The 24,413-nt window shown below is 51.1% G+C and overlaps 1 protein-coding gene across 1 annotated transcript in view; it reads left to right on the plus strand.

The window, feature by feature from the left end:
- LRRC75A (leucine rich repeat containing 75A) overlaps window positions 1-24,413 on the plus strand; it is a 66,641-nt gene that overhangs the window by 8,599 nt on the left and 33,629 nt on the right. Inside the window, exon 2 of the mRNA XM_082776416.1 lies at window positions 16,877-17,005. Coding sequence (XP_082632542.1) covers window positions 16,877-17,005 — 129 coding nt within the window. The remainder of the gene's footprint in view (window positions 1-16,876; window positions 17,006-24,413) is intronic.

A 24,413-nucleotide genomic window follows, 5' to 3' on the forward strand; every position in this document is an offset into this window, starting at 1 on the left:
TATGATGCGATGCTGATGTATCACAGCACCAGCCGAACAAGGCTGCAGGGATGTGGGGAAGAAGCAGACTTTTGGCATCTGCAGCCCCCAAACAGACGTCTTGGGGAGTCCCCTCTGAGCACACACCAGCCCTCTCGCTTCTGTGGTGCAGCTTTTGGGCAAAAACGCCTGCAGGGACATCAGTGTGCTCGTAAATACCTGCCTCAGCTGCTGTGCCAGAGTGACGGTGAGCAGTGGGGGCAATGGGAAAGTGCCATGGTTAGGACCAGAAGGGATGCTGGATGGCTGGGAGCGGGATGAAGGTGGGGATCCCATCTCCCAACAGGGTGGCATTAGCCTGCCTCTGTCCTCTCCCAGCCCAGGGCAAGGAACTGGTATCCACTTACCCCAAAATGCAGCTCTCCCTGCTCTGTGAGCAGAAAAAAAGGGGATTTGGGGGAAATCTCTCTGCCTGTGGTTGCTGTGGGCTTCCTGGGTGATGGCAGCTTGCAGAAAGGGAGAAGCAGTTTGGGATGCGAGCACGAACGACTTACCCGTGGCAGTGACCGCAGCCAAAATCAGCAAGGAGGGGATCTGGATTTAAGCAGCCTGGTTTTATGGGTAGGATTTTTTTTTTGTTATCCTTTAAGCAAGAGGATGTTTTCCTGTTGGGTTGTAAAAGGCGGATTCAGCTGGGTGCAATGTGATACTTCCTGCCCCGAGCAGGAGCTGTGTGGCTGCGGGGTTCCTTGTGTGTGGCTTTACTCTGGTGGCAAGTGGGGAATTTTGGGTTTACAGGATTGATTGCTTTCAGTTTTATTTATTTTTTATTATTATTATTTAGATTTGTAACTCAAGTTACACAAAGATGAAAGCTAGAGTTCAAAATGCAGGAAATTAGTATTTGAATGGGATTTGATCAGACAAAAACCTCAAAGTATGCTGGATATTTAGGGCACTCAAACTTCTCAAAACACATTTTATGTTTAAAACCAGCTGATCCATTAACCAGAGTATTAATTTTACACAATGAATTACTCTTCTGGCCACCTTAATTAGCGATCTTGGCTCTCGGGTTGCAGCTTTCCTTGCAGATTGGAAGTTAAAAACATTAATTTCTCTGAAATGGGCAATGAAACAAAGATGTTTTCTTTGCCCTTGTCATGCTCCCCAAAAGCCCAAAGTGCTTTGGTTTTTCTGGCTGCTGTTTCATCAGTGACTTCCCTTAAAATTTCGGCAGCAAGCACGCCCTGCTGCTTGGGCTGACACACGCTGGTTAACGTGAAAGCGTGGCCATAGGTTGTCATTAAGTTGAGTGGCTTGTTTGAAATGTATGCTTTAAAGTAAACGCGTGTAATGCATAAAGCCATTTTAACTGGCTGTATTAAGTGGATTTTAATGTCATTGGGTTGAATTCTGGTGCAACCCAATCCTTTTTTTTTTTCTCCCTTAGCGAGGTTGAGTGTTTGCTGACCTCTTTGTGGAGCCAAATGTGTTTACCATTGGGGTTTTTAGAAGAAAGTGAGCAACCTGAGGGGTCCCACCCTGCCACAGCTGCCCCTCCTCACCCCCAGCAGCCCCCGAGAAGCATCCAAATCCCCTGGTGCCCAAGGGAGGGAAGTTAGAAACCCATCAAGAAAAGGTTTTCCTTCCAGGCTTCTTCCCCCTGAGCCAAGTACCCGGTGCCTGCGACCCCGTCCCTGAGGCTCCACTCTGATGGTTAAAAACTGCGTGGTGTAAATAAAAAAACACAAGCATGGGATAAAACACCAGGAAAAACTGAATTTCTTCCCTTAACCCCTCCAAACATGCCCGTTTTCACTCAATCATATGTTCCTGTAAGATGGGGATACGGCTCCCAGTTCTGAGTGGTGCAAATTGCAGGGGTCTTTGAGTGGGTCTTTGAGGGGGGAAATAAGGTGCTTTTGAAGCACCCTGTGAAAAGTGGGGTTAATCTGCTCCAGCTGATGGCCTCCTCCATTACCTCCCCAATCAGCCTCCCATTTTTCTCGGGGTGTTTTGAGAGGAAACCCTCGCCTACGGCAATTCCCTTCCTGGGGCTGCCTCGCAGCCTCTACTCGAGCAGACAAAATTACTGTGTGTGCCATTAGCAAGCTGTGTAATGAGAATTACGGACTGCCTGCCCGGTGAATCGGGCAGAGGGCTGCAATTTGTACAGCCTGGCCGTGCAGGAGAGCTTTGGAGAGGAATTAAGAGCATTCAGCACGGCCCTGCTTCCTGCAGGTGTTGTGCTGTGCCGGCGCCTTCTCCCCTCTTGACTGCAGAGTGCAGGGCTGTGCTTTTCATCCTCTCCTTGCCTTATAAACGTTGCTTTTAACCCAATTCCCAAGTGCTCTTCAGCACCTGCAGCAGAGCATCCCCAGGGCGGGCAATCCAAAAGGCTCCTTCCAGGTCTTTGTGGTGGTGTTTGTGGTGTGGCTGTGGTGCAACAGGCTTGGAGAAGCCCCCAGACCCAACGCTTGGTGGGCATGGATGAAAGCCCCATGGTAGCTCCGCTGGGCTATGAAATGAGAGCTGCCAGGCAGCCTTGGGCATCAGGACGGAGGGCAGCAGCAGCTCCTAAGGTTGCTTGGGGTTTTAGGATCTCTGCAAACACCCTGGGTGCATGACAAGTGATCTGGGGCTGTGTCGGCACAGCACCCAGCACAGTGCAGGTGGCGACTGGGTGATTGCAACGTGAGCTGGTGTCCCGGTGTACAGCCCCACTCCCCATCTTTTTTAGGCTGATGCACAGAAAAGAAGCAGTCTCGGGGCTCTCCCTGCCCTGCCGTGGGCTCGGGGCAGGTTGCTCTTTCCTCTGTTTTCCTTCCCACCCTGTAGCTGCAGAGGGAGTTTGGGGCAGCCCGGCTGCGCCCACGCAAGGTCTGGCTGCGGCGAGCCGTGCCCGCCTCTGCTCAGGCTGACACACAGGAGCTCTCTGATGGGATTAACTTCCCGAAACGTGGCGAGGGATCTCTGCCGTGCTCTCAGCTCTTGCCCAGCAGCTGCTATTCTCCACCAACACAAAGGAAATAAATAAGCTAAACTCCTGCAAGCCATTTTTTTTTAATATTCCCTTTCAACGTTGCCGCACCGTGTAAATCAAATGCGTTTTCTAGCAGGAGTTGGGTTTGCTTGTGAGTCCTCCCTGCAGAGGTGGTGCCAGAAAAAAATATGCAAAAAAATGAAAAAAATAAAAAATTAAAACCTGAAATAACCCCAGAGGCAGGAGTAAAGCACGGTGCATGCAGCTCCAGGTCACTTTGTGGTCCTGGATTGCACACGGACAAGGGCATCGTGCTGCTGGCCACCACGTGCCATGTCCTGAGGGACCAGAGGCTCACCAAGCTCTCCTCTGGGGGTGGCATGGGGCTCATTTGCAGCTCGGGGCTGTTAATTAAATGGGAAGCAGCCAGGCAGCTTTTCACCTTTGGTTCCTACTGGCTGCAGCAGCCTCAACAACCTCCTGGCTAAAGCACCAGAAATTGGCCGTATTGCCGGTTGACTTGAAAGCAAGGAATAATTTCTCTTCATTTTCATGTCTTGGGGGGGTTGTTGTTGCTCTTTGTTATTTCTGACTCTCATACCTTGTGCGCAAGCAGTAGTAATAGTGTAAAAAGCCTCCTATAGGCTGCAGTCTTATGTTCGTGTATATGTGTGTAAAATATAAACTATATGTGCAAGGAAATGGCCAAAATGCGGCTTGTGGCTCTGTAAAAGATTTCTCCGTCCCCATCAGGCTTGTCTAGAAGAGCCGTCCTTCTTATTTACATTTACAGCACCCTAAAAGTCATGCAACAGTTTCGGTGTAATTAGACATGAGGGTTAAAATACCTGTCACGTTACACGGGTGTAGCAGCCAAAACCTCACCTCCAGCCTCTGGACAAGGGTTGCGCTGTGTGGACTTTTATCCCCTTGCTTTCTGCCTGCGTTCCTGCAGCAAGTAAACTGCTGCTGTGCCATGTGCCTGTGTGCCAAAGGGGTGAGATGGGGATTTCCTCGCTCTTGCTGGAGATGGCATCGCTGGGACCTGCTTGGAGCCCGACCTTTGGCTGGGAGGTGGCTCTCCTGCTGCTTGGCAATGCAGCTCTGGTTTTGTGGTTGGTATTTCAAGAGGACGCTTTGTAGGGTGTCAGTGGGGAGGCTTCATCCTGGGAAGGACCCTCTCTGTGTGCCCCTTTCTGACCACTTTTCCTTTTTTTTCCAACAACCTTTCTTTTTTCCCAGCAGGTAGCAGCCTGGTGGCTGCCGTCCCCTGGGGCAGGCAGGTCCTTAGGGCAGGGGCAGCTGCTGCTCACCTCTTCTTGAGCAGGGGAAGATAAAGGGAAAGAAGGAACGTGGTAGCACAAGATGGGGCTCCTCATCAGCCTGCTGACTCTCAGAGGTAGGGTTTTGAACCCTCCTCGCTCCTCGGTGGTGGTTTTGGCTCAACCTGTGCTCCTGCCCAGAAAAACAAGTTGGGTTTTTCCCCATTTAGCATCTTGCAAAAAGGAATCTTTCCTTCCAGCATGCTTCCCTGACACTTTTGGGGGGAAAAGGGTCCCAAAAGCCGGTCTGCATCACCCCGTGCTCAATGCCCCCAGCTTTTTGGGGACGCTGTGGTTCCCCCCCATGCCCTGGGGTTGAGGCTGGAGGTGCCCGAGAGGCCGCGGGCCGGCTGCTCTGGCTGCTGGAAGCCAGCCCAGGACCTGCAGCGGTCACGTCTCGGTGCTGACTCGGTGCTGAGATCACCGGCCGTTTATTCATCTGCTTCGTGGCCAATCGAGGAGTTTCAGCCCAGGGTCACGGGTGTCTCAGTGGGACCAGAGCAGGGGGGGAAGGCTCGGCCGGCCGTGGGGCTGTGCAGTGAGCTCATCCTGGCTCCGCTCCTGCTCAGCTCATCGTCTTGCATCAGGTTTCAGCGCTTATTGAGCCCCGCTGTTGTATCTGGAAAGCTCTGTTAAGAAGTTGGTCCTGCATCCCGAAAGCTTCTCGGGTTCTTCTTCCTCTGCTGCTAACTCCAGGAAGGGCTGCCAGTCCAAAATACTGGTGTTGGCTGTTCTGAAGTCGGAAAAGAAATGTTCCCGGCTGGTAACGCCAGGGCTGCGGTGAGAGCTGAGAGCCAAGGGCTTTGTTCTAGCACCTGTGGAAGTGTTCCTTGGCCTCAGCGCTTCGTGGGGCCTGGTTTAGCTGCCCAGGAAGGCTCAGCCACCCGGGGAGGGGGATGAGGATTAGCAGGGTGCTCTGTTACCGCCGGCATTTCAGGCCTCTGCTTCTGGCCGGGGATGCTTCCTGGGGAGGTGTAATGTTATAAGGAGGCAGGGAAATAGCCCAGGGTGTGGAGGCAGGAGGCTCTACATTCCCCATGGGACGTGTGTGTGTGGAGCCCAGTGGCTGGGAGGATGAAGGTCGGGAGGAGGAGGAGGCGTGTGGGGCATGGAGACCTTCATCCTGTGTGGCTTAGTGGAGTGCCGTGAGCCACAGCCCGATGCCACATCAGCTCCGGCAGGGCTTAGCAGTGGGAGCTGCAGGTTTCTGATGAGGCTGTGCTCCCCCTGAAGCAGGTTTTAGGTGTGGTTTTTAGGTGTGGTTGTGCTCGCAGGGGCAGCACGATGAAACCCACCGGGCAGCGCGCTGCCACGTGCTGAGCAAAAACCTCCTCGGGCAAAGGTTTGCTCTCCAGGTCATCCCGAGTTCGTTTGGCACGCGTGCTCCCGGCGTATCCACCGGGAAAGGAAACATCAACAAGAGCAGCTTAATGGCCCTGACTGTCAAACAAAGCAGAAATAGTCTCATTTTTAATCGAGGGGGACTCTGATGCCTCTTGGTGCTTTCCCGAGGGGGCAGCAGCCACCCAGCGTGGGTGCTGCTCGAGTTTGGGGTGCAGGCAGAGCCTCTTCCCCCGGGGAAAGGACCCGGAGCCTGCAAATAGGGCAAAAAGCATGGAGCAGAGCAGAGGCTGCTTGGTTGCTGTGTAAATGAGACCTGGGAATGAATTCTCATTGTTGGCCACGTGTGGGGTCTCTTTCTGGCCAAGGGTGGGTTCCTGCGCTGTGTTCCCACGGAGCCCACCCCTGAGCCCTGCAGGAGCAGAGGATCGAGGTTTTCCAAACCCTTTTGGCTTCAGCAGGACTAGAGTGTGTGCTGAGAATTAACCAGGTATTTAAGTGATTTTCTGGCTTGCCAAGCACGAGATAAGATATCGCAGAGGAGGAGAGCAGAGCCGTGGTCTCCCAGCTGAAGGTTTGTGCAGACGGGGAGCTGACCAGGCAGGGGCAGCAGCGGGGTGAGCCAGGGGCTGTGGGTTCAGCTTGCTCTGCTTCTTCTGCTCCACAGAGGTGGCCGGTGAGCTGCAGGCAAGTGGGACATGCTTGAGGAGGGATTGCAAGGGAGGTCTAATGTGGAGAGTCCTGACTCGTGCTGCTGATAAAGAACGGGGCTGGGGGGACATCCCCAAAGCCAGACCCCTTTGGTGGGGCTTCTGCTGCCGTTTCCGAGCACTTTCACTGATTTCCTCTCAGACCTACGTCAGGCAAATCACAGTCACGTAGCTTTTTGCTATCTCACGACTCAGTTTTACAATTGCACCTCGGGCCAGGGCCGGGCACAGGAGAGCAGTGCCAGGGGAACCCTCACCGCGGGCGGGCATCAAGGCTGGGCATCCTCCAGCTGGAAGCAAGCACGGCCGTGCCTGGCTGGAGACATCCTTAGCTCTGGTGCCAGCTTGCCGTGACACACTTCCAGGCACGGATCCTGAAAAAAAAAAAACAGCATTTCACAGGTTTGATGAGGAGTTTGAAGGAGAAGTGGGTGATAACCCTGCTTTTTCGCAGGCTGGGGCTGGCCGCTATGACCCCATAGTTTGGTACAGCGGGTTTCTTTGTGCAAAGGTGTATGTGATAGGTGCTTAATGAAACCACTTCTGGTCCATCTTCTGCCAGTGTCTGGGGGGAAACGAGCCATAAACTTCATGAGATGGGACTACCGGGGAGCTGTCCTGGAGTGGGATGGGGGCTGCAGCCAGCAGCTCCCTCCCCTCCTCGCCTGGCTTTCGGGAACAGGACGGTGTGTGCCTTAGCTCAGCGATGGGAGAACGTGGCCTGGGGGCTGCAGAAGGGGAGGTCAGCTTCGGGGGAAAGCCATGGACAGGCTGGCAGTGCAATCAGAGTTTCTGAGGGCTGAGCTTTTAATATGCTGTTAATTTTCCCTTAGCTGTGGGCAGAGCGAAAACAAAGCACTGGATCCCTACCAAAACCCAGCGATCTGGGAAGCCTCTTTCTGTTGTTCCAGCGAAGACGAGAAGGCACAAGATGGATATTTTGTGTGTGTGGTGACGTTAGGAGTGCCAACCCTGTGTGCTATGTAAAATCCTTCCTCCTTATCCTCCCCGTGCTGTGTCCGCTTTGTGGTTATCGGGGTTTGTTTCTGGGAATTTCAACCTGGCTGCATCCTGCTGAGCTTCTTAGGTGGCCTGGGCTGGGCTTGAGCGTGTCTCCACATATGTACCCAGAAGTACAGTTGCCCTGATTATTATGCAAAGCATAAATTAGTCTAGCGTACGAGCGTGTTATGTATTGATTTGCCATCGCTTTGAATCCCATTACAAGAATCTGCTTTATTAATGGACTTTGTCCATGCTTGAGATGAGCTGCGATGCTGGATTTGCAAATGAAAGGACTGAAATTCATGGTGTCCATATTAATTACTTGTGCTCCGCTGGCCTCCTTGGCAAGCGGGTGGAAGCTGTGGAAACCTCTGGTTTTATTCCATTCCTGTTGCTCTGTCTTGAGTAAGAAAACGAGCTGGGTGCTGTGGGGTTTGCGTGTTTTGCTCCTTTGCTAGAAGCCTCTTGTATGTGATGAGAAGGTACCAAGAGCAGAAAGAGGCTCCAGACGTGGTATGGAACAGGTGGCCATTAGCTGAAGGAGATTTTATTGCAGTGCCAGGTCCCACCCTGACTCCCCATCACTGGCTCTGGGCTAAAATCCACCGATCTCACGTTCCTTCCAGGGAACTTTGCCTCCTTTGCCCCTGCTCTCCTCCTGCCCAGGCTCCTGCTGGCACATAAAGTGTCTTGAGATGCTTTTCTTGGAGTCAGCTGCAGTTTGTTCCTTTAAATGATCTTTTTGCTAATGCCCACATTGGTCCATGGCAGTCGGTTTAAGGAGTTAATTGAATATTTCTCTCTCTGAGCAATGCCTTCAATTACTTCCCTCGAATAACCTCCTCTGAGAGCCAGCTGTGCTGAGGAGTCATCGTCGCTCATTGTTACTACAAAGTCTGTATCAATAAGATTTCAGGTTTTGTTCTGGCATCTACCTGCTTCAAAGGATCCCAAAGCAATTGTCAAAGCATTTGTGTACTCTTCCACTGCTGAAATCCAGTCCCTTTGAAGTAGAGCTCGCATTTATTGAGCGATAACAATACGTCCCTCCGTAGCTAATGCAATAATAATCAGTCCAGGGCTTGGAAGTGAAGCCGGGTTTTAGGTAGCTGTTATTGGATTGCAGGCTCTTATTGTACGTGCAGGAAGGGATTGATTTCTTCTGGGGGGGTACGGGAGGCTCCCAGTGGTACGGTAACCACATCGATGCTGCGGGTTCAGGGCAGTGTGGCCGTCACACCAAGCAAACCTTGGCTCTGGGGAAACCCAGCTTCTGCCAGCATCTTGCCTGAGATCCCAGCTCAGCAACCCCGATGGCAGCTGTGGACCATCTGTCCTGCTGTCTGTCCGTCTGCTGCAACCAGGTCCTGGTCCTCCCCTAGCTGGGATCTCCTCCTTCCCCTGTTGCTGATTCCCCCAAACTTATGGGACCTTAATCAGCTTTGACCCTTTCCCATAGCTGGATGAAACTGGCTGCCTTCTGGAGTTATTGGAGGACAGAGAGGTGGCAGGACAGACAGACAGCAGCCAGGCCTGGTTGCCTGCTGGCTTTGTTATTAAGGTCGGGCCACCTGAGGCAGGATTCGTGGGCTCTCCTCTTGGCACATCCCTTGGCAGAGGCTGCCCATGCTGGGTGCGCAAGTGGGGCTGTGTACAGTGAGTGTGCTCGGCTCATTGCTGTTAATTAAATTCGATAAGAGCAGGTGAGAGATAAATGCAGATTGCACAAAGCTCTGGTAGGCTCCGTGTGGCTTCAGGAACTCCCAAGGATTGTAGCGTGTACGGTGAGACACCGCTGTAATTCCCAGTGCTGCGGTGCTGAGTGCTGCCCTCATATTGGGAATCGCTCGCTTGCTGTGTGCCCACATGCCAGGAGGTCTGTAACAGGCTGTGGAAATTAGGGAGATGAGTGATCCCTCCCTTCTGCTTGCAAATCCTGTCCTCTTTTCTGCAAGGATCCCAGTGCTGCCTTTTTGTTGCTCCTGTAAACAAAGAGGTGCACAAGAACGTAAGAACTGCATGCTCAAATATAAGACTTGAGTGCCTGTAAGGCATCTCCTGTCCCCTTCCAAGTCCAAGAGGTGTTTGAGCTGCCAAGAAAACAGCAGGGACCTAAAGAAAGCTTAAAAACTTAGCTGGTGCTGCTCGATGGTCAGCTGCAAACAGGAGGAGCCAGGAGTTGTTAAGGGGAGCTCCAGCAGCCAGAGCAGAGGTAATGGGGCATGAGAGAAGGGACCCGAAGCCTCCTGGTGTGGGATCTGCGTGGGCTGTGGTCCCAGCAGGAGCAGTGGTCCCAAAGTGATGGACCAGCAGTAGCTTGAATGGGAAACCGGGCTGTGGGCAGCTCCTCCTGCTTTAGGAGGGATGTGTGAATACTATTTTGTGAGCTTAAGACAAACGTGTGTGTTAAAGGCATTGGTGGACCTAGATTGTCTAAATTGTTCGGAGACTGAAGTTCCCTTCCCCAGGCAGTGTTTCTAAATCCTTCCTGTACTGGGATCCCACCGGCTCTGTAAATAAAGGTGGGGGGCTATCTGTTCCCATTAAATATCCACAGGCACCTTTCTGAAAATGTCTGCGAGCTGCGGCCTGGCCTAACTCCAATTGGGGTAATTACATTTGCCTCACAGATTAAAATAAACGAGGCACATTCTTCTTCCAATCTCTTATTCCTAGTTGTTTATTATTGAGATGGCAGCATCGTATCTTTGCCCATTAATCCATCTCTCTCTGTTTCCAAAATTCCAGCCTCCTGGAGGGGGTTTGGGCTGCCACCATTTATTATTTGAGTCAATCTGCCAGGCAAACGTTTACTTCTTCCCTTAAACGTTGACTCTTCTCTAAATGTACCCTCACTTGAGGCTTGAGTGTGCGATCAGCAGTTCCTGACCAGTATTTACTCTCCTAAACAGAAAATATCCCATGCAAAACTCCAGTTTTGCACCAATCCTGGGGATTACAAACAGAAATTCACAGCAGCAGTTGCTGGTTTGCCTGGGCTGGGGACTGCCACCTTTGTCTCTGGGCTGGTTACAGGGGTGTTTGTGGGTGACATGGGGTGCTGGGCATCCAGACAATCATCTGCCCTCCAGCAACGTCCAGTTACTTTTCCTGGTCTTATTTCAGCAGAAAGTAAGGCAGCACCAAACTAATTAGCAATTAAGCAAATTCAGGAGGGCTGATCCCATGCAAAACAGGTGGGGGCTGATTCCAGGGGCTGTGGCCAGGCCTGGAAGATTGCAGCTGGCAGATCCGTAAACACACGCTTTTTCTCTGGCTTACAAACCTCAACCAGACTCTGACAATCGAGCCGAACATCCTAAGGATTAAAGGCAAGGAGTAGTGTGTTTTATGGGACCGAGCAGCTCCATCCATCCTCCCTTGTGGAGCGGCCCCATGGCCTGTGCACACCCTGCGCTGCGGAGCACATCACATCTCCCGTGCCTGTCTCCAGTCCAGCCTCACTCACTGCAGATACCCTCCTCATGAAGTCGCCTCTCCCAGAGGAGTTGCTGTGGGTGATGGATTGCACTCAGGACTAATCCCTCTCTTCCTCCGTGCCTGATGCTTGTTTACAATACCAGCCTCGCCTCCTGGCGATCCGGTATGCTGCTCTGGCTCTTGGTTGTGGATAAGAACCAGTTTTGGAAGAGGTGCTGGGCAAAATAGCAGCTCGGGGGATATTTATGAGCAGCCGAGACCCAAGGAGCTCTGGGCGATGTTTTGCACAGTAACCTCATTTGGGCAACCAGTGACTGCCTTCCCTCCCTGTTCATAAAAGCAGCGACAGAGCGCCCTGCTCTATCGCCTGGCTTCTCACACAGACTTGCTGAATTTTCCTCTAATTGTGATTCAGCGCGCAGTGACAAATAGTTTAATAAGAGAAAATGTGCCCGACTTCCGCTGCTTATGGCTCCTGGTGGCTTGGGGAGCATCGCATGGTGCCAGCTTTCATGGAAATGCAGCGCGGGGAGCCGATTGCTGGGCTCTTGGTGTTGTGCTGCAGTTCCTGACAGGCAGCAGAGAGGGACTAAAAAATCCTTGTGCCCAGCAATAGGGAATGATAAGCTAGGGATATGATTCCCGATGCCTTGCTTGCCTTTTTTTTATTCCTTTTGCACTGGGAAAATGGCATTGCTCATGTAGTTTTTGCCTGGGGAAGTCAGTGGTGAGCCCCGAGTTTGGGCAGGGGTTTGGGGAGCTGGGTTGTTTCCTGTTGTTTCTTGCACAAAAGAGTCCAGACCCTGAGGTCTGTGGCTGCACCCGTGCCTGGCTGCTGTTTTCCCAAAATAACTGGGAAATAACTCTTGTGCCTTTCTTGGCTGTGCCCAGGAAGTTTCCTTTGCTGGCTGCTGTGGAGGGAGGCATTGCTTCTTCCTGCTGGACTTCTGAGTTAAATCTCTACTTCCTTCACAACCTTCTTTTTTATCTTTTTGGAAATCTACTATGTTTGCATTGCAGCAGGAGACCCCTCCTGCAGAGGCTGAATGCAGGTGGTTGGTGGCAGGGGGCTGTGATCCCTCCATCCTTGCCCCCAGCTGGTAAGCCGTCCCCAGGGACTGGCGAGGGTTTGGCCTTCTCCTGGCCTCCCAAACCTAGAAACAAATCAGATACCTTGCAGGAAGGGCATGGCTGAGGGCAGGGAGGATGAGCAGCAAGAAGAGCAGAGTGGGACCATGCTTTCAGCCCTTTCCATTATCCCAGCTTTCTCTGCTTGCTTGTCTCATTGATCCCAAATCCTGTCTGACCTGGGCATCAGTGCAGCAGCATCATGCAGGATGTGCATCTCGGAGACACTGAGATCTCTGGTCCTCTCTTGCTGGCACCCCTGAGGATGCCAGGGGCTTGGGGCAGCTCAGGGATGCAGGGACATTCCCCTTCTGCTGATGCAAACCTTCCCCAAACCATCACAGCCCCATACAGGGCTTTGGGTGCACACTAGACAAACACCCCTCCAGCCAGCACTGAGACAGCCGTGGTCTTACCAGCTCATAAATACCATTGTTTTTAACCCATACACCTATTTTCCTATTTTATGCTTGCTGTCCAGGTAAGAATCCTCCGGGGAAAGGAAATGTGCTGTAAAATCCCACAGAGATTGGAGCCAGATGCTGGGCGTTTCCTCCAGAGCTCGCGATCTGCGATTTGCTGCTGACAGCCTGAGCTGGTGCGAAGTTATTAAATTGCAGATGAGCTCATCGCTTGGCCTCGAACAAGTTTCAGTCTTGAGTGGCTTTAAAATATTACATGTGGTGGGAAGAGACGATGCTGGTGTGGCAGAGAGATTTAGGGAGCAGCTGAGAAAGACATCTGTGCACGAAGAACGCTTACGGGGAGGGAGGAGGGGAAGCTTCCTGTGAAAAATGTGAGCTCTCCCAGGAGAGAGACGTTCTCGGATTTGTTGGTTCTATATTTGAATTTTAGCTGAAAACTGTCAGACTTCTGAGATGCTCGAAGGGAGGTGGCAAGATGCTAAGCCTGGCTTGATCCTGAAAGATCCCGGTGTGTTGAGAGTTGCGTGCGTGGAATTACTCCTGCCTAGCCCCATATTCGGCCCCTTTGGTACTGCGTGTTGTTTGCCAGTGATGCTATATGACCGTGGGCCAAATCCAGCTCTGACCTCATGTCAGATTAATCCTCATGTTCAGCTCTACCAGACTGGGCAGGTAACAGCCACGCTGCTGTTGGGAGAGGGTGTTCTCTCCTTGGTAGAGTGGGAGCTGGCTTTGGGGGTCTCCCTGCACTGTGTTAACCGCAGGATTGCTTTTTCTCCCTTTTTTTTCCTCTTAAAAAGGAGCCCAAGCTCCTGAACCCACCCAGTTCTGCGCAATCACTCGTGGATCCACACAGTGCCGAAATACAAGAGGAAAAAGTCTTGAAGGATGGAGATAGTTTCTCCAGCCTAATTAAAACCAAACCTGCTTGAGCAGCACTGCTGGGCTCACACGGCTATTGCAGTGCTGCTCCTGGGGAGCTCTGTGCATGCAGACATCTCAGTCCCAGCTCTCGACCCTCAGATGAATTCATTATTTTAAGTGTCAATTTGGTAGAAGCTGTGGGATAGACTGTAAATAGATAGGGATGCTTTATTTTTCAAACAAGGTGTGTTTGCAATTGGAGCCTTGGTTGCTTGATTCTTGTGGCCACTTGGATTTGTTGTTCTGGGGCTTTTTTGGGTGGTCCTGGGGAGGGTGAACAGCCCCATGCATGTGGGTTTCCAACTGCCTTGGCTTGCTTGGGGTTCTTCTGTACCAAACAGTGTGTCTGCAGCCATTGGCAAAGCCTTGCACTTGGTGCCAGAGGGATACTCCTAGCAGTAACAAGGTTATTTAGGTCTGTGAGTATCTTTTTTTCCCTTTTTTTTTTTTTTTCTTTTCATTTTTTTCTTCTCTCTCTCTCTCTCTCTCTTTTTTTTTTTTTTTTTTTTTTTTTTTTCCTTTTAAACCAAGTAAAGATGTTTTCTTACTGCCAGATTGATTTTGGGCTTCCTACAGAAGCAGCTGTACCCAACCCTTCTGCACTTGTACTTTAAAAGTTGCATTTATAGAGCAAGGCCTGGACTCTGCATTGCCTTATCCATGACACAGATTGGAGATGGGCTTCTTCCTCGTGCGTGTGGGACTTACAGCATCTCATGGAGCTGTTTTGCTTAGCTCTTTAAGGGAGATAATGCCTTGGTGGGATCCTTTCCTTTTAAATACATCATCTCTAAGTGCAAGTGCTTGTGGTTGTGGGTGATAAATGCAATTTGCGCTTGTGAGATGCTCTAATGTCCTCACATGACAAGTTCTGCAGAAGTGCAAAATGCTCAGTAAATAACAAGTTATTTGTAGAGACTGTAAATAAGAAGAGAGCCAGGAAGGACAGATTTTTGCAGGATGATCGTGAATAAAATTACCCCAGCCTTGTGATGTGTGTCTGGCACTTTCCAATTTTTACTGAGTGCCTTAGCCAGACTGCAACTCCCACAGGGTCAAATAGCACCTTCCTGCTACCAGCACCTTATAAATAACTTCACGTTTCGCTTTCCCAGCTTGGCACAACAGCACCTGGCCCTGGGGTTCCTATCCTGTGGATTTTCTTTGCAGCCACTTGGTTTTCCCCAAGAGGACCAGAGCACCGTGTGCTTTCTCCTCCAGGCATGTTTCTGGCATTGCTCATTTCTTCTTTGCCTGAAACTTCCCTGTTGTTTTTGCAGCTCAGCCCTTTCCAGCCTCAAATTCTTGGTAGGATTGGACCCGGTTTGCTTTGCTGGCACCACCACTAATCCCTGGGAGTGCAGCCATCGCTGGGCTGAACCACCCTGGGTAGTTTGTTGTAGCTGACATTTAACCTTGCACGGGGTTAAAGATTTTAACATCAACCTGTTAGCATTCCTTTCGAGACACTAAGCACCCAAAACACCAGCAGATCTCTTTGCTCTGGTTTGTACAAAATTCGGCTGCGGTCGCTCCCAGACCTGCTGCTCCGGCTCAGCCTGTCGGGGCTCTCACGTGTGCCAATGCTGCAGTGTGGAAGCCACGAGGGTGGATGCCTCTTCCCTGGCCCTGATGTGGGATCCCCGCTTCCTTTCCTCCAGAATTCACCAGATGCATGTGGAGAGGTGGATTATGAGCACTGAGCTTAAGGGTCTTGGCAAGCTGCTTAGTTCTGGGGGTGGCAGGAAGGAAATTTGGGGAGGGCAAGTTGGCAATGGGGCTGTCTCTGTGGGCTTATGGTTTCCTATGTATGGGATACGTAGGGAGACAGCACCAGGGCCATGTGGAGGTCTCTACCTGCCCCAAGCCAGCTGGCTACAAATTGCAGGCATTTCCACCCCCAGAGATGTGTGTGTGTGTTCAAACATCACAGCGTTCTCCATGCCAGGTGCCACCAGCTATGTGAAAGGGGGACTTGGCATTTAATGGGGTTGTGGACAAATCTCCAGCATGGCTCTTCTCAGGGATCAAAAAACATTTTCCTCAGTGTTGGTGGAGATATGCATCAGAAAACTTCATCACTTGCCTGACTTTTGGTGAAGAGTTGAAATGATTCCTCATTTCTGCTGTATTTTGGCTCAGGAAAAGCTCAGAACTAGGCCAGCCCACCAGTTTACAAATCATCTCCCGTTGCCAGTGAGGGCCTGGAGGGCCAGGGGTGGGGATTTCGCACAGAAAGGTTCACACTGGTGTGATGTTGATGGTCAGTTCTTCCTCGTCAAGTCACATCTCCACCAATTCAGCGTTGGCTGCCCGTTAATCACTGCCACGAGGTTTTGGCAGCGCAGGGCCTCTGTCACGCCAAAACACGCGGCTGGGTGGCAGGCCGCTCTCAGCAGTGGTGTGTCCCTGCCTGCTGAACCTCGTAGACATCATCTGGAAAGTAAATGCTTTGGGGTAGCCATGGTGTTGTCCTTGCTGTGGGGAGATGGACGTGTTGCCCAAAGGAGAGGTGAATAGGACCTACAGGCCGTCGTTTCACTAAATCCTGTTGGGCCAAATAGAAGGGGCTGCCTCTGGGCTTCACTCTTCACAAGAGAAAACAGGCTTGTGAGGAGTGACACGGAACAGCCAATTGCTGTCAAAAATAAAAGGCTAAAGGGAAAAGGCTTGCTCAGGAAGGCCGGGCTAGAAATCAAGCCCAGCTCTGCTGGAGCTGTGGTGTCAGCTGGGTCTTGGAGTCATGTCTGCTTGCTGCACTGGCCCTGGCATGGGGTTATGCTGTGGGGTGGCTGTCAGACCTCATTGCAACCTACATTCATCTGAGGGCCATCCTGTCCCCTGATCAGTTGCTGCTGTGAAATAAAACTACAGTGGAGCTGAAATATTTGAAGTAAACGGAGTACACTACATATAACCCTTCCTCTCCTCGTCCCTGTGCGCTAATGTATTTCACAGAATGACGAGCTCTCTGCCAAAATTCCTCAGATTATGATGTCTCAGGATTGAGAATCAGAGAAAATAGTCTTGGAGGGGTCCTCAGGAGGTCTGACCCATCCCCAGGGCAGGATCAGCTCGATCGAAACTGTTCCTGACACTTCCTTATCCAGTCTCCAGCGGCAGAGCCTCCACCCCTTCCCCAGCCAGTCTGCTCCAGCACTTCACCATCCCCACAGCCCCTGGCTTTATCCTTCTGCAATTTGAGGCTCATTCCTTCCTCCTTATGCACAGCAGATGCAGAGCACGGCTATGCTATGGCTGTTCTCTGGTTCCAGTTTCACACCGGCCAAGTGTCTGTGTTTGCTGGAGTCACCTATGATTTTACCTTGTTGCACACCTGGTGTCAGCTCACTGGGTTTTTGGCTTGTGATGGGCATCGAGGTGTTGGATCTGCAGCCCTAATGCCTCTTTGCAGAGCAGATAAAGCACAAGGAGTGCTGCTTTCCCCAGGGTGACATGTTCACGTGTCCCTTCCTTGTGTTGGGTGGTGGTGGGGATCACTTTCTTCTTGACTTCTTCGTGGGGACCACCACTGCAGGCTAATCTAAAAGGTTTGTGCTAGCCACTAGCTTTAGTAGCACATCTAACACTGCTCCTTTACCCTGTCTCCTGCAGGACTTAGGAATGGAGTCGACCTCTCTGGATGATGTCCTCTACCGATACGCCAGCTTTCGAAACCTGGTGGATCCGATCACTCACGATTTGATCATCAGCCTCGCTAGGTACATCCACTGCCCCAAGCCGGTAGGTACCTTGGCATCGTCACATCCTGTAACCGTGCTGCTTTGGGAAACAGCTCCACTGGGAGCGTAGGGCTTCACCCAAGGCAAAAGGCTTCCTATTTACTGCGATGCTAGTGTGTTTTTGGAGAGAGGAGACATGCTCAGAGATCATGGTTAGACTGCATGATATTGGGCTTTTCAGCTATCTTGGTGACATTAACCTAATGTGAGTACTTTGGGTTGTAGCACTTAGTTTTGCACGTTATTTCTGCTTTCTTTGGCTTTTTGTTTCTACGTTAACAAACTTGCCGTGTTAGAACATTTTCTGCCTTGCAAGGACAGCAGACCCTTCCTTGCCCTTGTGCAATATTTATTGTGACCCCAAATGACAAGGGAGTCCTTGGCTGTGCCTGCAAGGCCAGGTTGCCAAAAAAAAATGCAGCCTCTGTGGGCTGCTGGTTGGGCTCTGCTGTGAGCAGGTTTCACTGTAAGCATAGCCTCATGCAGATGGGGGATTTCAAAACTCTTGGCCTCATTTGCTCCCTGGCATCAACAGCAGCATACAGGCTTTTGGAAATCCCAGGCTGGCTCTCTTCTCTTCCACAGCTAATGTGACTTTGCATCGTGGCCACTGGCTGTTTGGATAATTAGGGTTTGTTCTCTCCCCAGGCTTTCCTTTTAAATCAGCACTATTGTTGGTGTCTGATTCAGAGCAGCGTAGGCTCAGAGTGGTGTGAGATGTCTGATAGCTCCAAACACACTGGATAAGGAGGAGAGGGAACGGGGGAAGACCAACAGCTACCAAGCAGTGATTGCAGCAGACGTAGGTGGCATCAGATCCGGGGGATGTTTTAATCTCCCTGTCCCCCTGTGCTGCAGTCGCTCTCCTGTGAGCCTGGGAGGATGGCACAGCTCTGTGTGCTGTGTCCTGGCGCTGCAGTCACAGAGACATGTTGTGCATCAAAGATGAATTGGGCGCAAACAGCTAAAACACGCACCTTGCAGAAGAAATTGCTTGCTTCTGCCAAATGCTGTGCAGGCTGAGCAAGAGCTGTGGTGAGTGATGCTCACTCAACTCCCCTTAAAGTGTTTGCTCCTAAAGAGGCATTTCTGTCAGTGTTTTTCTTATCTGGTCTGGACACAGGTCAGAGCACAGTGGGGGGAGCTGAAGGCTCCTCTGTCACAGTTGTGTTTTTCTTCTCCCCTGCACGTTGCTTGTCAGGGACTCAAGCTGAATTTAAAACAATGGAGTTGTAGGAAGAGGCTGAGCGTTGTTTTCTGGTGAGCACAAAGGAGGGCTTACAGGGCTTCCTGGTGGGACGGCTCCATCCTAATAGCTTCCTTGGGGGTGTGGGAGCACTGTGGCTTCCCTGAACTTGCCATCTGGGACCCGTAAGCTACTAAAAAGCTCCCTGTGCTCCAGAGGAAGCCCTTCCACCCCCATACCCTGCACTTGGCTCTGCTCACATACAGATGTGATGGAGCTCTGTTTGAGGAGCACCAGGAACACAACATCAGGAAGGTTTCACACCTGATATAGATGGGGTCATCTCCTGTGACATGTAGGGTGCAGCCCTTCCTGTGCCCCTCCTGGGGGGCAGCAGCACCATGGCTTGGGGGGACATCAGAGCAAGACCCAGCCCCTCTTGGGGACCACGCTGTGCAGCCCTGATATTTTCCTTGATGCTCCTGGAGGGGCCTTGATACTCCTGCAGGTCCCAGCAAGCTTATCAGGCCTCTGAATTTCTGCCAAGAGTCTGCTTGTTGCACTCCATATCCTTGGACTTGGTTGCAGAGGGGGGGTCTGTTGGATGTTTTTTTCCTCCTGGAGGCAGCAAACTCAGCGAGAGCTTTTCTGTTCTTTCTGCTGCTGAACTGCAAGGAGCCCGTGCAGCACGGGGTCTCTTTGTCCCCATGAGATGCTGCTTGCTGAATGCACATGGTCCTCATCATCCCTCGGGGTCTGCACCCCTCCAGGCAGTGGCTCTGGTGGCTTCTTGGTGCCAGCCATCCCCAGCGAGGCTGCTGCAGTAAATGCTGACAGGTGGCCAGCGTGCGAGCGGTGACAGCTGTGTTCACACAGCAAAGAAAACGTCACCCCGTGTTTCTGTGCAGCTCAGCACGGAGCCCTGGGGTCTTGCAGGCAGCTGCTAAGCCCCAGAGCATCCCCTGTGGGCATTGCCTTGGAGAGGAGAGCAGGGATTGTGCAGGTGGCAGGCGGCGAGTCCAGAGCAGGATGGTGCTGCAGCTCCTGCTGGGCCTTGCTCAGGGTTTGGGTGCCACCGGCTGGGCTTTAAATCGTCTTTCGTTTGGCAGCTCAAGATGCTGGGTGAAAAATAATTTCATCCTGGTGCTTGGCTGTGGTTTCCTGAGACACCAAGTTGCTTTTTGTCCCCCGTCAAGCTGCATGCCTGAGTCACCTGGGTTATTTTCCAGCCTCCAGTCCCTTTCCCCCAGAGCTTTTGCTCTTCCCCAGTTTCTTTGGCAGAGACTTGGCAGCACAGCATGAGAGCAGGGGAAAGCTCTGGGCCAGGGGCGCTGCCGAAGGTTTGGCTTTCGCTCAACCTGCCAAAGGTTTGCTGTTGCATCCTGGGGCACGAATCCACGTGAATATATAGGATGACGTAGCTGTGAACTTGCCCACATCTAGAAGGAGGTGGAAAAAGCAGGGCTGATGTGGACCCTGGTGGCTATTAAATAGTTGGGAGTGATGGGGTCTCGCTTTCCTCCTGGACAGAGCTCTTCCCTGGCTCTCTGTATGTTGCTCTTTCCACTCAGCCTCTATTTATACCACCTTAGTTTAAAGGTGACCCCTTGGCTTCTCCCCCGAGCTAAAATAAAAGCTGAATGGTTTTTCCAAGCGCTGGGTAAACACGTAGTGCTCTGTAGGGCCAGGAAAAGCTGGCCTGAGCTGTCCGACGTGGCTGCTGCTCAGCACAGCTCCGGGGATGCTCATTCCAGCGAGCAAATTCAAACCAGCAGCGAGGCACGAAACCCAGTTTGTGACGGATGCGGCTGGAGTGCTTTGAATGAGCACGAGCTCGGAAATTGGGTGAGCCCTCGTAGGGACACCTGAGTGTTTGGTGCAGAGGCTGGGCCGTGTGCCCCATGAGGTCCCAGCCTCCCCGAGGTGCTCGAGGTTGGGTGGCTTTTGTGAGAGGAGCCCCAGTGTTGTCCTTCTCCAGGTCACCTGCAAGTGCTTGGGGTTACTCAGCCCCTCAGTACAGATGGATAATGCCGTTCTACCGACGCTTGCATACGATCAAAGACATTTGAACAAGTGTTTCCTTCCCCACAGCCGTGACCCTGGGGCTCTCTTTTATCTTGCAGTCTCTGTTTCTCTCCGGCACCATGGCAGGGAGCCCTGGCACTGCCAAACACCACAGCATGTGTCCCCACTGGGTTAAGGAGGTGGTTGTGGTGCTTTGGGCGTCCTGGTGTGATGTCTGTCTGTCCAGGGTTGCCCTCTGAATGGGGAAAAGGGACAAAATGTAGAGGCGAACAAAGCCACGTGGTATGGGAATGAGCTGCCTCATGCCCCACATCTTCCCCACAGCCATTTAAATTTGCAGTGAGGGGTGTTCCAGGCAAAGGAGCTGAAGACACAAATGCAAAAGGAGCAAAGGGCCCCCTGCAAAAAAAAAAAAAAAAAAAAAAAAAAAAATCAGCTCTTTTTGCCAGCAGGAATATCTGGCTATAAACTATTGGAAAATTAAAGCGGTTTCTTTTTCCACAGACTGCAGCCACATGTATGGATGACTGATGACCGTGATAGCGAGTGAGTCAGGCTTTCCCCCTGCTTGAGGACTTGTTGGATGTGGGATAAGCACCGAGCGGGGCTGGGGGGAGAGCAGAAAGTGAAGCTTTGGGCAAAGGCATTTTCCCCTTGCAGGCTTGGGGCGCTTGATTGCTCCAGCTCCTACAGGTTTTGGGGAGCAGCCAGGGAGGTGTAAGCTCGTCCACAGTCAATGCAAAGTGAGATGTTGGTTTTGCTCATCCCCTTCCCACAGCAGATTTCTGCCAGTGGTGGCCAGGGCAGGGCTGGTGGAGCAGCTGAGCAAAACCCCATCCCCAAGCCCAGCTTGGCCTGTCTGCTCTTCTGCAACCCACTGAGAAGACAGGTGGAAGATGAAATCCCATTTGCTTGTAGGGTACTGGATATGGGCAAACAGCTTGGCATAAAAACTGTCCAACAGGTAATGTGGTCCTCTGTCTCCTCACTGAAAATGCAGAGGTGATGTGCTGGGCTGGGACGCAGGACTGGGTTTGCCCATGTAGACGTGGATAGAGCAAAGACCTATTTTGTTATTCACTTCTGTGCCATTTGAGAACCCATGCTTAACTCTGGTCCTGGCTCAGATTTCCTGCTTGAGCTCTAAACTGATCAGGTTTGCAGCGTGGGTTTGATTATATGGCTTGTCACCCATGAAAGCAAGAAAAAAATATATGAAGTAGTTAGCATGACCTGGTTGAAAAGGTCTCTTTCTAACCCTTCTTCAGCCCTGGGGGATAAGGATTTGACTTACAGATGATGTTAGGTTTTTATGCCCTGCATTTTTAAAACATGTAATTTCTGATGGAGCTGTACAGAAAGTAACATGAGCATTTTTCCTCTTATTTACAGCCCTGTGTGCTGTGACACGTGGCTGAGACTGTATTAATAAGCTCAGCTTATACAGGGTGAATATAACCAGGATACCGTGACCACTAGCTCAGTGCCTTTATCCCAAAACCAAGCTCATAATCCAGCTCCTTAACCATGTGTGTTAGAATTTGCTCTTGAATTCAAATTATCATTCCAGGTTTCTGACATCACACTTATTTTTGCAGCAGGACAAGCTGAAATGACAGGTACGAAGCGATGACACGTTGGGGGACGCTCAGGCAAAAACCTCTAAAACCCCAAATACCTGATATAAAAGCAAAGGGGGTGATGAGGATTCAGCTAATTCAACTGTGCTCTGTATTAATGGCTCAGGTTTTTTTTGCCAGTCTTGTTCCAAGTGTGAAGATAACTCGTTATGGCTATTTAGACATCTGCAATACATTAAAATATCCTGCAGTACAAAAAAGGCTGAGAAGCTCAGGCTCCACTAACGCCAGCTCTGGTTCTTCCCCATCTGGAAGTGTCGTGCCCTCTGCTCTTTACAAAAAGAGAGATGTTCTCGGAAGCCCTGGAGCATGAGCTAAAGCTGAACGGAGTGCCTTGGAAACACGGGGAAAATTGCGCCAAAGCCTTCTCTTTGCAGTTTCTTTAATATTAAGACTGAAAGTGAATCACAGTAAGGGCTAGATGGGCTGTGATGGCACCACTACCAGCATATTTGCTGGGGAAAATTGATATGTTTTTTTTTTTTTTAACTACAGTGGGAATGCAGAAGGAGAGGGGATGCTACCCGCCCCTGTCCGAAAGCTGCATGTGGCCGGGAAGCGGGTTTGGTGTCACTGCTGGGGCTGTGAGTCAGGTTCTGGCACTCAGCTCTCTGCACCCTTTATTTATAGTGCCACGCTTCGTGGTGCAGGGACCCGGGGAGGCTGTGCCTGTCCTTTTAAAATAAATATATAAAATGCCAAGTAGATGAATCCTGTCTGAAGTTTATCACCTTATACGAGATAGACTCCCCTCTCAGAGGTGGTCGATGAGGTACCACCCTTTTTGGCTAGCTTGTCTTAGATGTCTGGCCTTGCCTCATGAAAATCAGATACCCTGTTACAGACTTTTGTACCTCTTGTGGCTCTGAAGGAAATCCAGCACGTGATTTTTCAGCCTGTTGGGTGCAGAAGAGCTGGGGGAAGCCCCCGGTATTTGCTGTTACCAGTGATGTGAAGAATTCCCTGGATTATAACGTAATCCAGGGAATGTAATCCAAATGTGTGGGGACCAGGCGAAGGCACAGCAGCGTGCACAGACAGAGGAGCCTTTCACATCCCGATTCCCTCAATGATACCACGTGGGGGGCAATCCATGGAGAACCTCTAATCTCGAAGTCTCTGAAGCTGCACCATTCTGGAAGAAGGGGGCTGTATGGGAACAAACAACTGCTGACTGAGGTTTTTACAAGCAGACAAACAAAAAAACTCCATATTGTTTCCCCCTTCTCAACCTCTGGGGCCCATCCAGCTCAGTGAGGGTGACTTTTGTCAAATTGTTATCTTTTTATCTTCTTTGGGTTGCTTAAACCCAAAATCTCAATGCTGGCTGGCAGAACTGCCAACAAGCCCCTAGCTCGGTTCCCATAATAACAGGGCGACCTTTCCTGAAGGCTGTGCAAGCATCTGCAAACCCTCCTAAATGCCGCAGGACGGATTTTCTCGTCTCAGAGGCAGATTTTGCAGAGCCTCCAAAATGTCAGGTGCTGCGCAGGGGCCTTCGTCACCCAGGTTGGGACTGGAGCAGATCATTAAAAAAAAAAAAAAAAAAAAAAACAGAGCAGGAGAAGATGTTTCATGGTGCGCTCTTTGCAAATGTCCCTCCTTTTCTCAGAAGGCAGCTGTTGCCAAGCTCCTGAATTAAACCTCAGAGTTGAATCCAAAGCAGAAGAGGAGGTAGAAGGGGACAGATCAGCGTGAGGATATTAATGCCAAAAAGAGAAGGAAAAGGTCTGTGGCTGCATTTTGGAGGGATCCACCAGTTCTCAACACCAGGGCAGTGATTTCTTCCCCAACTCCTTGGTTTTCTTCCCAACTTCTCTAGAGAAAACCTCAGTAGGAGATGATACAGACCCAAGCTGCCTCTGCTGGGTGTCCACCTCTGACTCTCCCATCGATGCTGCATGGTTGGGCAGAGCAGCTCTTCTCACCTTCGTGGTGGCCTCGCCTTCAGGGTGGGCAAGAAGAAAAGCCATGAGATGCTCTGCTCTTGGTCACGCTCCTTCTAATGTTGGTGAAATCTCTTGGAGAAGACTCTGATATCTTTCTGGGCTCAGCAAACCCTTGTTTGAGCTCAGTCTCCAGCCTCTTCCTCGATGCATCGCTCCCTCCAAAAAAAAGTCACCTGGGAAGCACATCGAAGAGCCATCCTCATGCAATCCACACCACAAAAACGGTTTGGGTCAAGCAGACCTTGTCTGATCCAGCCCCACACTCCCAGAGAATCCCAAGATGAGGAATATAGCCAGGAGAAAACGTGATGAAGGATGAACTGAAGAAACCATTTGCTGAGCTTGTTTTGCTAGAGCTGGCAAGCTCACAGACTATTTTGTGAACAATACCATATGCTGGGTAATAATTTGAAATAATTGAGTCCTGTGGGGGTGTGTGGCCTCGTACCACTTTCCAGGCTCGATGTCACCTCTGTTTTGTTCCTGGCAGAGGAGCTTTGCCCATGCATGGGCAGCCTCTCAGCTAAAACCTGCTAAAACCAAGCGAGTGTCCCCGAGGGAAGCGACGGATGAAGAAACAGGTACCTCATTAAACAGTAACAACATGTT

Source organism: Aythya marila (assembly GCF_965140915.1).
Source record: "Aythya marila genome assembly, chromosome: 20".
Taxonomy (NCBI): Eukaryota; Metazoa; Chordata; class Aves; order Anseriformes; family Anatidae; genus Aythya; species Aythya marila.